The sequence below is a fragment of the Eptesicus fuscus genome, chromosome 9 (genome assembly GCF_027574615.1).
Source record: "Eptesicus fuscus isolate TK198812 chromosome 9, DD_ASM_mEF_20220401, whole genome shotgun sequence".
Taxonomy (NCBI): domain Eukaryota; kingdom Metazoa; phylum Chordata; class Mammalia; order Chiroptera; family Vespertilionidae; genus Eptesicus; species Eptesicus fuscus.
In genome coordinates, this window is record NC_072481.1 from 95,900,725 (window position 1) to 95,913,353 (window position 12,629).

Here is a 12,629-nt window from a genome sequence, read left to right on the forward strand (position 1 = left end):
TTCTTGAGAGCTCTAAGAGGCTGTGAAGAGAAAGTGGGGAGTGAACCACATCCAGCATGGACAGTGGTGAACCTGAGGCGGGGGATGGTGAAGGATTAAAGAAAACAGACAAGAGAATATAGGTGGGGCCAGGTGGGACACTGTTCTTGGATGGAGAGACAGTACCACAGTCTGTAAGCCAAGTCTTTATTTTATAGTTAGATCCCACGAGGCAAAGCAAGGGCATGGTCAAGATGTTTACAATGTTCTTGCGAGTTTTGAATCTACTTAATTACATGCATCTGAGAACTTTATCAAGCTTTGTTTTGGCAGCACTTGCTGCACCTCCCGCAGCCTACATCACTCAGCTACTTGGGATCATAGGTTCGGACCATAAGGTCAAGCTTACAACCATAGCCTTTAGCTATAATTGTGCTTGTAGGGCTTTGCCCTCCAAGCTGAGACCTTCACATGGCTTTGCCAAGAGAGGACCATGCCCTCTTATTAGTCCGAGGCTTGAACCTATCCAAATGCTGTAGCTGCTCTCCACAGGGGAGAATATGTGCTCTTCACTCATGCCTGGTGAGTGGGGCTTCCACGGGACCCCCAGGTACAAATGGTCCTTGTAGTTGTAAGACAGAGGCACTGGCACCCAAGACCACTAGAACACTGCATGTGGACAGTTGATGGGTCTACGTTGGAAGGGGTGTTTTCTGAATCCAAATGAGAACCTCACTGGAGAGAGCAGGCTCCAGGCCATTGTAAAATTGTGCCTAAGGGGTCTGGTTACCTGCAAGGCCAGGGCTCAAACTGTACTTTTGGGTGAAGATGGACTGTAGCTCTTGGACTAGGTCGCATAATTTCTGAACTGAAGCTGTGTTTATAATAATGTAGCATCAAGTCTCTGTCAGATAAGAGTCAACTAGGAGTCATCAGACCTGCCAACGTTTTCTTCCAGGATAGCGATATCCCCCATTGAATAAAATTTAAAGAGACACTGGGCCCATATAATGCGTTACTGTTTATTCCTTCCCACATCTCCTGTATCCTACTTCTCAACTTTGCTTAGTCATCACACTCCTGCATTAACAGCTCTGTATAGTATGTATTTGTTTTCAATTAGTGTTATTTCCATCATTTATCTGACTTGAATTTTATGGGAATATGCTTATCAAAATCCTTTCTAAAATATGATGTTTTTAAAAGCTCAGTTTCTAAGTATGTGTCTTGCTAATTTTTCAAGATATTTTGTGGACAAAGAAATAAAGCAAATGAACAATTCACTAGGGCCTACCTTTAACAGAGTGCTCTTTTGAAAGTTTTATAGGTATGAGATATATGTAGATGTTTGTAAGAAGTTTTAAAAATATTTTTGATGGAGTTTTGTATAAATCTTGTATTTATAAATGTAATGAAGTTGAACTACATCAAACTAAAAAGCTTCTGCACAGCACATGAAACCATCAACAAAATAAAGGGAACCCACTGGATGGGAGAACATATTTGCCAATGATACATCTGAAAAGTGATTAATTTCCAAAATATATAAAGGGCTTTTAGAACTCAACACCAGGAAGACAAATAGTCCAATCAAAAAATGGCCAAGGACCTGAATAGGCACTTCTCTAAGAGGTCATACAAATGGCCAATAGACATATGAATATATTCTCAAAGTCACTAATCACCAGAGAGATGCAAATTAAAACTACAGTGAGTTATTACCTCACACCTGACAGAATGGATAACATCAATAAATCAGCAAACAACATGTGCTGGTGAGATTGTACAGAAAAGGGAACCCTAGTAGCACCCTTGATGGCAATGCAGACTGGTGCAGCCATGTGGAAAAGAGTATGAAGTTTCCTCAAAAAATGAGAAATGGAACTGGCATTTGACTCAACCATCCCACTTTTGGGAATATATCCTAAGAATCCTGAAACATCAATCAGAAAGAATATATGCACCCCTATGTTCATTACAGTGTTATTTACAATATCCAAGATCTGGAAACAGCCAAGTGCCCATCAGTAGATGAGTGGATAAAAAAAGCTGTGGTACATTTATTTCTTTTTAATTATTACTAGAGGCCCGGTGCAGGGTATCCGTGCACTGATGGGGGGCATGGCCTGCGGGGATTGGCCCGCTGTGGGAATGCCACTCATCCGAATCAGCCAAGTGTCTGTGGACCCACCCTCTGAGCGGTTGCTGCTGCTGTTGAAATGCCGCTCATCCTGGTCAGCTGAGCGGTTGCTCTCCCTGTGAGAGCGCACTGACCACCAGGGGTCAACTCCTGCGTTGAGCAACTGCCCCCTGGTGGTCAGTTTGCGTCATAGTGACTGGTCGACCATTCATTTTGGTCATTTCGCCCTTTGGTCACTGCGCTTTTATTATATAGGATTATTTTTAAATGATTTTAAATATTATAATATTACATGTAATAAACATTAATATTTCAAGAAAAAATATTTTAAATATAATAGTATTACCAAAACTGTACTTACGTAGTATAATATCACAAAAGTTCTAGGAAATATTAAAAATCTGCAGATAACAGGATTACTTCTATTGTATTCTAAAATATTTTTTTTCTCAAGCTCTATTTTTGTTCGCCAGTTTATGCTGTCCATTATATTCCATAAATGAGTGAGATCATGTGATATTTATCTTTCTCTGATTGGCTTATTTTCCTTAGCATAATGCTCTCCAGGTCCATCCATGCTGCTGCAAATGGTAAGAGTTCATTCTTTTTTACCGCAGCATAGTATTCCATTGCATAGGTGTACCATAGTTTTCTAATCTACTCATCTGCTGATGGGCACTTAGGCTGTTTCCAAATCTTAGCTATTGTAAATTGTGCTGCTATGAAAATAGGGGTGCATATGTCCTTTCTGATTGGTGTTTCTGATTTTTTGAGATATATTCCTAGAAGTGGGATTACTGGGTCAAATGGGAGTTCCATTTTTAATTTTTTGAGGAAACTGCGTACTGTTTTCCACAGTGGTTGCACAAGTCTTAAGCAGTGCATAAGGGTTCCTTTTTCTCCACATCCTCACCAGCACTTGTCGTTTGTTGATTTGTTGATGATAGCCATTCTGACAGGTGTGAGATGGTACCTCATTGTTGTTTTGATTTGTATTTCTCAGATGATTAGTGACTTTGAGCCTGTTTTCATATGTCTCTTGGCCTTCTGTATTTCTACTTTATTTTTTATGTATATACCAGAGACCTGGCGCATGAAATTCATGCACTCCTGGGGTTCCTCAACCAGGCCTGTGCCCTCTCGCATTTCAGGAGCCCTCAGGGGATGTCCGAATGCCGGCCAAAGCCCGCTCCCCTTAGTGCTGCGCAGAGGAGGGAGATGCTCTCGCCATCACTGCTTCTGGCTCTCCTTATGGGAGCGCACTGACAACCAGAGGGCTGCTCCAGCATTGAGTGTCTGCCCCCTGGTGGTCAGTGTGCGTCATAGCGACCAGTCATTCCACTGTTCTGTCGATTTGCATATTAACCTTTTATTATATAGGATACTAGAGGCCCGGTGAACGAATTTCATGCATGGGTAGGGTCCTTAGGCCTGGCTGGCAGTTGGGGCCGATCAGGGCCTTCTGGCTGCTGGCCGGGGTCTTCCTTCCAGCTGCCGGCCGGGGCCTCCCTTCCCCGGCTGCAGCCTCGTTCCATCCTTCATTCTGCGCTGCCCCATGGTGGTCAGTGTACATCATAGCGAGTGATCGGTCTCCCAGTTGAACTCCTGTGGGAACAATTTGCATATTAGGCTTTTATATATATAGATATTTTTATTGATTTCAGAGAGTAAGAGAGAGGGTGAGAGAGAGAGAAATATCAACGATGAGAGAGAATCATTGATTGGCTGCCTCCTGCATGTCTCACACTGGGGATAGGGTCTGCAGTCCAGGCATGTGCCCTGAACCATGAACTCCTGGTTCATAGGTTGATGCTGTACCACTGTGCCATGTCATCTGGGCTGTATGTCCACTTTTGAAAAGTGCTTATTTAGGTCCTTTGCCTATTTTTTGATTGGATTGTTATCTTCCTTTTGTTAATTGTATGAGATTTTGTATGTATATTTTGGAGATTAATCCCTTATCTGAGATAACATTGGCAAATATGTTCTCCCATGCAGTGGGCTTTTTGTTGTTTTCTTGATAGTTTCTTTTTCTGTGCAGAAGCTTTTTATTTTAATTTTGTCCCATTTGTTTATTTTCTCCTTACTTTCCATTGTCCTAGGAGCTGTATTGGTAAAGATATTGCTAGGACATATGTCTGATATTTTACTGCCTATGGATTCTTCTAAGATTATGGTTTCCCATCTTATGTTTAAGTCCTTTGTCCATTTTGAGTTTATTTTTTGTTTATGGTGTAAGTTGGTGGTCGAGTTTCATTTTTTTGCATGTTTCTGTCCAGTTTTCCCAACATCATTTATTGAAGAGACTGTCTTGACTCTATTGTATGCTCTTGCCTCCTTTGTCAAATATTAATTGAGCATCATTGCTTTGGTCGATTTCTGAGTTTTCTGTTCTGTTGCATTGGTCTATATGTTTGTTCTTGTTCCAGTACCAGGCAATTTTGAGAACAGTGGCTTTGTAGTATAGCTTGATATTTGGTATTATGATCCCTCCAACTTTGTTTTTTTTCTCCTCAGGATTGCTGCTGGGGATATTAGCCTGGATATTCTCTTCTGTAGTGTCTTTTTCTGGTTTTGGAATTAGGATAATGCTGACCTCATAAAAAGTGTTTAGAAGTGTTCCTCTTGGATTTTCTGAAATAGTTTGAGGAGTTAGTTCCTCTTTGAATGTTTGTTAAAACTCCCCTGTGAAGCCCTCTGGATCTGGGCTTTTGTTTGGTGCGAGTTTTTTTTTTTATTACAGCTTCTATTTCATCAGTTGTTATTGGTCTATTCAGGTCTTTTTTGTTCTTCCTGATTTAGTTTTGGGACATTATATTTCTCTTGGAATTTGTCTATTTCATTCACATTGTTCAGCTTGTTGGCATATAGTTGTTCATATATTTCCTTACAATCCTTTGTATTTCTGTGGTGTCAGTGGTTACTTCACTTTCATTTCAGATTGTATTTATTTTAGTCCTCTCTTTGTTTCTTGATAAGTCTGGCTAATGGTTCATCAATCTTGTTTATCCTTTAAAAGAACCAGCTCTTAGTTTCATTGATTTTTTTTTTGTATTGTTTTTTGTCATAGTAATATATAGAAACTAGAGGCCCAGTGCATGATTGAATCATGCACGTGTAGGGTCCCCTACACACTTACGCTTTTCGCGGTGGAGCTGGGTGCCTGTCTGCTGGTGCACCCTGCTGAGCCGGAGGCTTCTGAAAGGCCTGGTGCCAGAGCAGACAGGCACCTAGCTCCCCAACTTTTGATGGTCCGCGGCCGCTGAGGGGGGCTACCCTGCTGTTGAGAGGTGCAGGGGGCAGGACTCCCGCCCCCTGCACCTCTCAACGGCCCCTGAGGGGGGCTGCCGCGGACACCGGGCTACCCTGCCATTGAGAGGCGCAGCTGGGTGTCCACGGCAGGCCCCCTCAGAGGCCGCAGATCTGGCTGTTGAGAGGCACAGGGGGCAGGAGTCCCACCCCCTGCGCCTCTCAACAGCAGGGTAGCCCCCCTCAGTGGCAGCGGATCCGTGCCTCTCAATGGCCAGATAGGCCACCCCGTGTCCCGCCGCCCAATCGTGGGCGTAGCGGAGTGATGGTAATTTACATGTTACTCTATTATTAGATCGATGTTTAAAAATGCCCATATATATATATTTATTTATATATACTTATATATGTATAAGAAGGTTTTAAAATGTTTAAATTAACTTTCCTTGAAACTTATAATGTGATTCCCCACTGCCCTGAAGCATGTGTACCTCATAGATAAGGATTTGAACTTCAGTAAACAACTCAGAGTGACTTGTCAAGATAACCACTTGAGTGAGTGATGTACTCTCTCTAGATTACCACATGTAGCCCCTCTCCCTGTTTGAGATAAACATGTGTGCATTGACATAATTCATTGATAGCCACCTGGACTGCTGAAAATGGGGTTCAGGCTTTAAAATGGGGTCCAGACCAGCCAACGTGGTTGCCTGTCAAGACAGCCACAAAGGCACGTCCTTTTGCCAGTCTAGTTAGCAACGCCGCTCCACGCTCCTCTTCCTGCCAGACAACAGAAGAATGGCTAGCAACTCCCTATTGAGACGTGACCGAGCTCTTGGGTAAGGAATACCGGCCTCCTGCATCTGGACCGGATTAGTCCAGCTGCCGGACCCCAGAGAACAGCACCACCGGGAATCCCCAATAAGCCTGTACCCGCAGCACCAGGACTTGTGTGAGTAATAGAGCGCTGTGTGATTTGCAATTGCATATGTTTCATGTGGTGTAATTCCTCCAGCAGTTAGTTAATTTATTTTGCGTACGCTTACAATTTAAATTAAAGCTTCTGGTCCTTCTGGTCCTAAGCCTGCCCCTTGGTCCTACTTGTATAGAGTAGCCTCTTCACTAGCAACTACTTGAATGTCCCACACCTGCACGATTTAAGTTTATCTCAAGGGACACCTTAGATAAACACCCCAGATCCTTTCCCAGGATATACTTGGGACATTTTTATAGTCTCTATGTTATTTATTTCTGTTGTAATCTTTATTATTTTCTTCCTTCTGGTTACTTTGGGCTTTCCTTGTTTTTTTCTTTCTAGTTCTTTAAGTTGTAGAGTTAAATAGTTTATTACTGATTTTTCCTGTTTTGTGAAATATGATGCCTGTAGTGCTATGAACTTACCTCTGAGGACTGCTTTTGCTGTGTCCCAGAGATTTGGGGTGGCTGTGTATTCATTTTCATTTGTTTCCAGGAACTTTTTTATTTCTTTCTTGATCTTTTTGGTAACCCATTCATCCTATCTAATAAAAGAGTAATATGCAAATTGACCATCACTCCAATTCACAAGATGGCTGCCCCCATGTGGACACAAGATGGCCACCACAAGATGGCCAGCAGAAGAGGGCAGTTGGGAGGGACCAGGCCTGCAATGGAGGGCAGTCTTGGGTGATCAGGCCAGCAGGGGAGGGCAGTTGGGGAGGGGACCCAGGCCTGCAGGGGAGAGCAGTTGGGGGGACCCAGGCCTGCAGGGGAGGGCAGTTAGGGGCAAACAAGCTGGCAGGGGAGCAGTTAGGCATCAATCAGGCTGTCAGGGGAGTGGTTATGGGGTGATCAGGCTGGCAGGCAGAAGCAGTTAGGGGCAATCAGGAAGGCAGGCAGGCAAGCAGTTGGGAGCCAGCAGTCCTGGATTGTGAGAGGGATGTCCGACTGCCTGTTTAGGCCCGATCCTACATTCATTCCAATGGATACTTTGAAAACAAATAAATAAATAACCCCCTCCCCCCAAACAACAACAAACCAACAAGGAGACACTGGGCTATAAAATAATGTGTCCTGTTCATACTCTGTGAATTGGCTTCCTCAGGGTATGGGGGTGAGGAACACATTTCAATTCAAATAATAAAGTACCAACAAACATGGTATGTGCAGGAAAATATAATGCCTTTGAAGTTGCTCAAACTTCAGGTTTGAGGATGAGAGTGGCAGATATGAGTCCTGAGAGATAAGCAGGTTTGGATCATGGAGAGACTTTACTACAGAACTTGGACTTTATCCTGCACAGATGAAGGGATAGGGATATAGTTAGGACTGCTAGCTAATAAGCCCTCATTGGGCAAGGTCTACCCATGTTACTGTTGCTCTCAGACACAACTATCTGACCTTTAACATGGAGTCTGACTTATAGTGATATTTAATTAGTATTTGAACTAATAAATACATGAATTGATATGGAAGTTGACATAAAAATTATAGGGAAGAGCCCTGGCCAGTGTTGCTCAGTTGGTTGAAGCGTCTTTCCATACATCAAAAGGTGGCAGGTTCAATTCCTGGTCAGGGCACATACTTAGGTTGTGGGTCCCATCCCTGGTTCAGGTGCATAGGGAGGCAATGGATTGATGTTTCTCTCACATTGTGTTTTTCTCTCCCCTCGCTTCCTCTCTAGAATCAATAAAAAAGTCCCTCAGGTGAGGATTAAAAAAAAATGTAGGGAGGAAAGTGAGCTGCATTATCATAAGCTTTTCAGATGTGGACCTGGTATGCCTTAAAACAGCTTTTATATATGTCTTTAAGAAATTTTTAACAAACTGATTTAATGTTATTAAATTTCATTGTGTCCTTGTGTCCAGATTTTTATTTTTACCCATTGATTAAGAACTGATTTCATATTTGGGTAGATTTTTTTTGTTTTTATTTGTTTGTTTTAAACTTTCACAATTTTTGTTAAATCCTAATCTAACTTAACAATATCTGATTTTATAGATATCATCCTGTGGTGAACATGTTTAAATAAATGAAAGCAAATCAGACATCTAAGTCATTATTTTCTGCAGACAAAGCAATAAGATAACTACTACGTGTACCCATTAATAATAGTGGATTTTGTAATCAAAGAAAACACTATAATTTCAAGAGAAACTTGAAATTAAAAAGTTGAAATAATCAAAAGTGCTTTATTCAAAGTAATGTCCATCGATAGCTACACATTTCTCCATCTTTCAGGTAATTTGTGGATACAGTCCCAATAGAACTTTTCTTGTTTTGAGGCAAACCATTCAGAGACCCAATTTTCCACTTCTTCATGTTTTGAAGTGCTGCTCAGAAAGTACGTGTGCCATCAATTGGAAGAAGTGATAATGTGAAGGAGCAAGGTCTAGTGAATACAGCGGGTGGGTTAATACTTCCCAGGCAAGATCTTTTAATGTGTCTTTAACTGGTTTTGAAGTGTATGATGGTGTGTCATCATGAAGCAAAAATTATTTTACCGTGTCTTCTGGCACATTCTGGTGGTTTCACGATCAAAGCATGGTTCAAATTGATAATGTGTTGTCAGTAGTGATCAGTATTAACGGTTTCACCTGGTTTTAGAAGCTCATAATACACCACACCTTCCTGATCCCACCAAACGCAGATCATTGTCTTCTTTCCGAAGCGATTTGGCCTTGCAGTCGATCTTGATGGTTGACCTGGATCAACCCATGATTTGTGCATTTGGGATTCTCAAAATAAATCCACTTTACATCACCAGTCACAATTTGATGCAAAAAAGACGTTCTTTCGTGCCATTGAAGCAACATTTTACTGATGACTTTTCGGTTTTCCATTTGTCTTTCGCTCAGTTGATGTGGCACCCACTTTCCTTCCTTTGAAATCTTTCCCATTGCTTGTAAATGATTGGAAATTATTTGCTGAGCAACGTATAATCTTTCTGCAAGTTGTTTTTGAGTTTGACACGCATCTTCATCCAATAATGCTTGTAATTGTTGGTCTTCATCAATTCTTCATCTTCTTTAACTTTTCCATTGACCTGGACGTCTTTGTCTTTCACATCGAAATCATCACTTTTAAAGCATTTAAACCAGCGTTCACAAGTATCTTGAGATGGAGTATGTTCACCATAAGCTTATTGAAATATTCAGTAGCACTTTTCTTCAAAATAAAGTAATGAATTAAAACTTCCCACAAATGCTCTTTTTTGGGGCACGAAATTCGACATTTTTATGTGTAAAAATATCTATGATGTTAACACCTTCAGAAAATATGACATAAGAAGTTTTGAAGCTTGTCAACACAACAACATACATATCAAATCACATATTTATCAACATATGTGTAACTCCATCTTTTGAAAAAAATCTGCATTATTAACTGGTACACCTAGTACTACACTGAACACTACAGGTCATGACATACACTTACTTGCTCAGAATTTTCATACAAGCCATGTTGTCTATCAAACTATATCTCCTAATATTTAATACAGTTGAATTAGTGATTGTAGTTCTCATATAATATTTTAGTTACAAGTTCCTTATTAAGATAATTAACATTTCGACAGATCCACTGATTTTTCAGATTAGCATAATATATTTAAGAAAAAGAGCAAAAAGTAAAATGAAACAGAACATGACAATTTATTAAGGGAAAATGAAGTAAAGTTAAAAAGGAGAAAGTTGAAGTATTACTGAGGTAGAAATCAAAGCCTAGACATTTGTTTAGAAGAAAACAGATCAACTTTGGATTTCACAGGTAAGTTTATAAATACAATGCAGTATAAATCCTTTTGAATGTAAAAGCCAAGTTTAAATTAAAATGTCTATAAACTGTTAACTTTTGGCCTTAAATAGCTCCAATTCTTTGGATCAAAGAAGGCCACAACAATAAAGATTGTATTACTTGATTTTATTTTGCACTAGGTGCTGGGCCCAAAGCAATCCCCCTAAATAAAGTTGACAATTAGCTTCACTGAGAACATTTTAAATAATGCACATTAAAAAAAGTATTCTTATCAGTTGTTCTGCAATTCCAATATACAGTAGCTGGGGAAACGTTTAAAAAACAAAAAGCCTATGTAAAATGACAGATTAAAATAACTGGAACAGTACAGGTTTTATATGGCTCTGATTTCACAGTATTCTTATTGCATCATCAATGTCAGAAATCTGTTCCTTCAGCTGGCAGGATTTAAATAAACACCTTTTCTTCCTGATTTCATTTCACCTCTGAATCCATCCAATATTCTCTGGTATCAGTTAGGACTTTTCCTTTAAAGTCCTGAATGCTGAGGTACCTCATCTTCCCAATCTGAAACATGTTATCTCTGCTGCTGCTGCTCTGCTTGGAAGATGGCAGGACTCTTGAAGTTTCACCAATCTTTTGCTTCTTTACAGGTTTCTCTGAAGTAACTTGCTCTTTCCTCTTTCACTTTTTGTTAACTTCACTCTCAGAATCACTGCCAGAAGAGTCTGAAGAGACAAGTTCCTTTGATTTAGGCATGGCTCCCCTACTGCTACCAAACAGGCCTATGCTCGCTCACTGGCTCTGAATAGATTTTATAAAGTATTAACTTAGTTCTTATGTTATCTTACATTTAATCTTATATTCTAGTGCTACTGGATTTTCCTATATTTTAATTAATTTCCTATTAAATATATTCAAAATCCTATATAATAAAAGCCTAATATGCAAATTGTCTGCTTAACCTGGAGTTTGACCGCTCGCTGTGACATGTGCTGACCACCAGGGGTGGCTCAGAACATGGCAGGCTTCAGTGACGCAGTGCTGGTAGCAGGCGGCAGTGGAGGCACTGCTGGCCCCAATGGGCCCCGATCAGAGCAGGACTGCGGCGGGATGGTGGAGCAGGTGAGAGGGCGGCACCAGGCCAAGATGGGTGCGAGCGGGGACCCGATTGCCCTACAGATGGCAACCAGCAGTGGGGGGTGGGGCCGCTGCCTCGCTCCCAGGCGCTGAGGGAGCCAGGCAGTGGGCTTGGTCACCATCGATTGCCCTGCTGATAGCGACCAGTGGCTGCAGCAGGGGGGGCAGGGCTGCCGCCCGGCTCCCAGGTGCTAAGGGAGCTGGTTGGGTGGCCCGGCCCCAACCGATAGCCCCGCACACAGCGACCAGTGGCCAGCAGGCTCTGTTTGCCCAATTGGGTCCAGGCCCTGGGCTGGGATGGGGAACTGGGGGTGGGTGGCAGTGACCAACCTCCTGTGGCACTCGGGTGGGGGACTGCAACCTCTCGCCAGCTACCTGGGGGCAGGGGTGATGGGGACGGAGGTGCAGTGAGAATGTGGGGTGTCCACTGAGCTCGCTCTCACTCCCCCGATACCCTCCCTTGAGACACCAGGGCTCACATGCCAAGGAAGCCCCCGTGCTCAGGTGCCGGGTGCCACGAGGAGCCTGCTCCGCATTGGCCCGGCCTCTTCTGTGTGAGCTGGGTCCAGCTGCCAGGACCACATGGGCCAGTTGGGCTCTCTGTGGATTCGTGCAGGAGCTGGTCTGTGAGGCCAGCTGGGAGAGAGTGGACTGTCTGCCCAGCTTCTGTGCAGTGCCACTGGGTGGCCCAGAGGCCCATGCTGCACCCAGGGCCACAGTGTCTGGCTGCGCTCACTGCATCTCCATGTGGGGTCTCAGGCACTGTGACTTAAGTGGAGTGGGGCAGGTGGGGGCCTGGGCGCCCAGGTGTTGCTCAGGGCCCAAAGGTCAGCTGGGACCTGCCCTTTCACGCCAGATGCTCGTGCTTCGATCACTGTCCAGGCCCTGGGACTGCACCCGTGCACGAATTTCATGCACCGGGCCTCTAGTTGATATATAAGAAATCAGCTGAGGTGTAGGAAATTTATTTGTATACACATAAAAACATAGGCTTCATTATGTAGATGCATTATTTTAATGGTTTGTATTCATGTTTGTTATACTAGGTACTCCTGGACATCTGTTACATCTTTGTAAGTCATAGAACTTGAACTATATTGTAAACTTTTTTTTTCTCCCACAGAAGTAAATTTCCCCAGAAGGAACTGGAAATGCTGTTTCCTGGAATGAGTGCTGATTTTACAAGTGAGAATTTTTCAGCTGCCTGGTATCTGATAGAGAACCACTCAACCACCAGGTTAGTGATGTGGAACTGTTGATTGTGAGTTGTTCACTCAGATGCAGTGAAGAGGATTATTCATTGATGTGGGTTTTTAGGTCTAGTTCTCTCAGTGCCCTTTAACTTTGGGTGAGCTTGTGGACCTCTCAGGGTGCCTATTTCCTTATT

General features: G+C 42.5%; 1 protein-coding gene and 1 pseudogene across 1 annotated transcript in view; one reads left to right on the forward strand and one right to left on the reverse strand.

Annotated features, from left to right (window-relative positions):
- Nucleotides 1-12,629, forward strand: part of EXOC2 (exocyst complex component 2) — a 262,715-nt gene that overhangs the window by 109,539 nt on the left and 140,547 nt on the right. Inside the window, exon 5 of the mRNA XM_054721573.1 lies at nt 12,366-12,479. Coding sequence (XP_054577548.1) covers nt 12,366-12,479 — 114 coding nt within the window. The remainder of the gene's footprint in view (nt 1-12,365; nt 12,480-12,629) is intronic.
- On the reverse strand, nt 10,492-10,861 carry LOC103304186 (activated RNA polymerase II transcriptional coactivator p15-like; annotated as a pseudogene).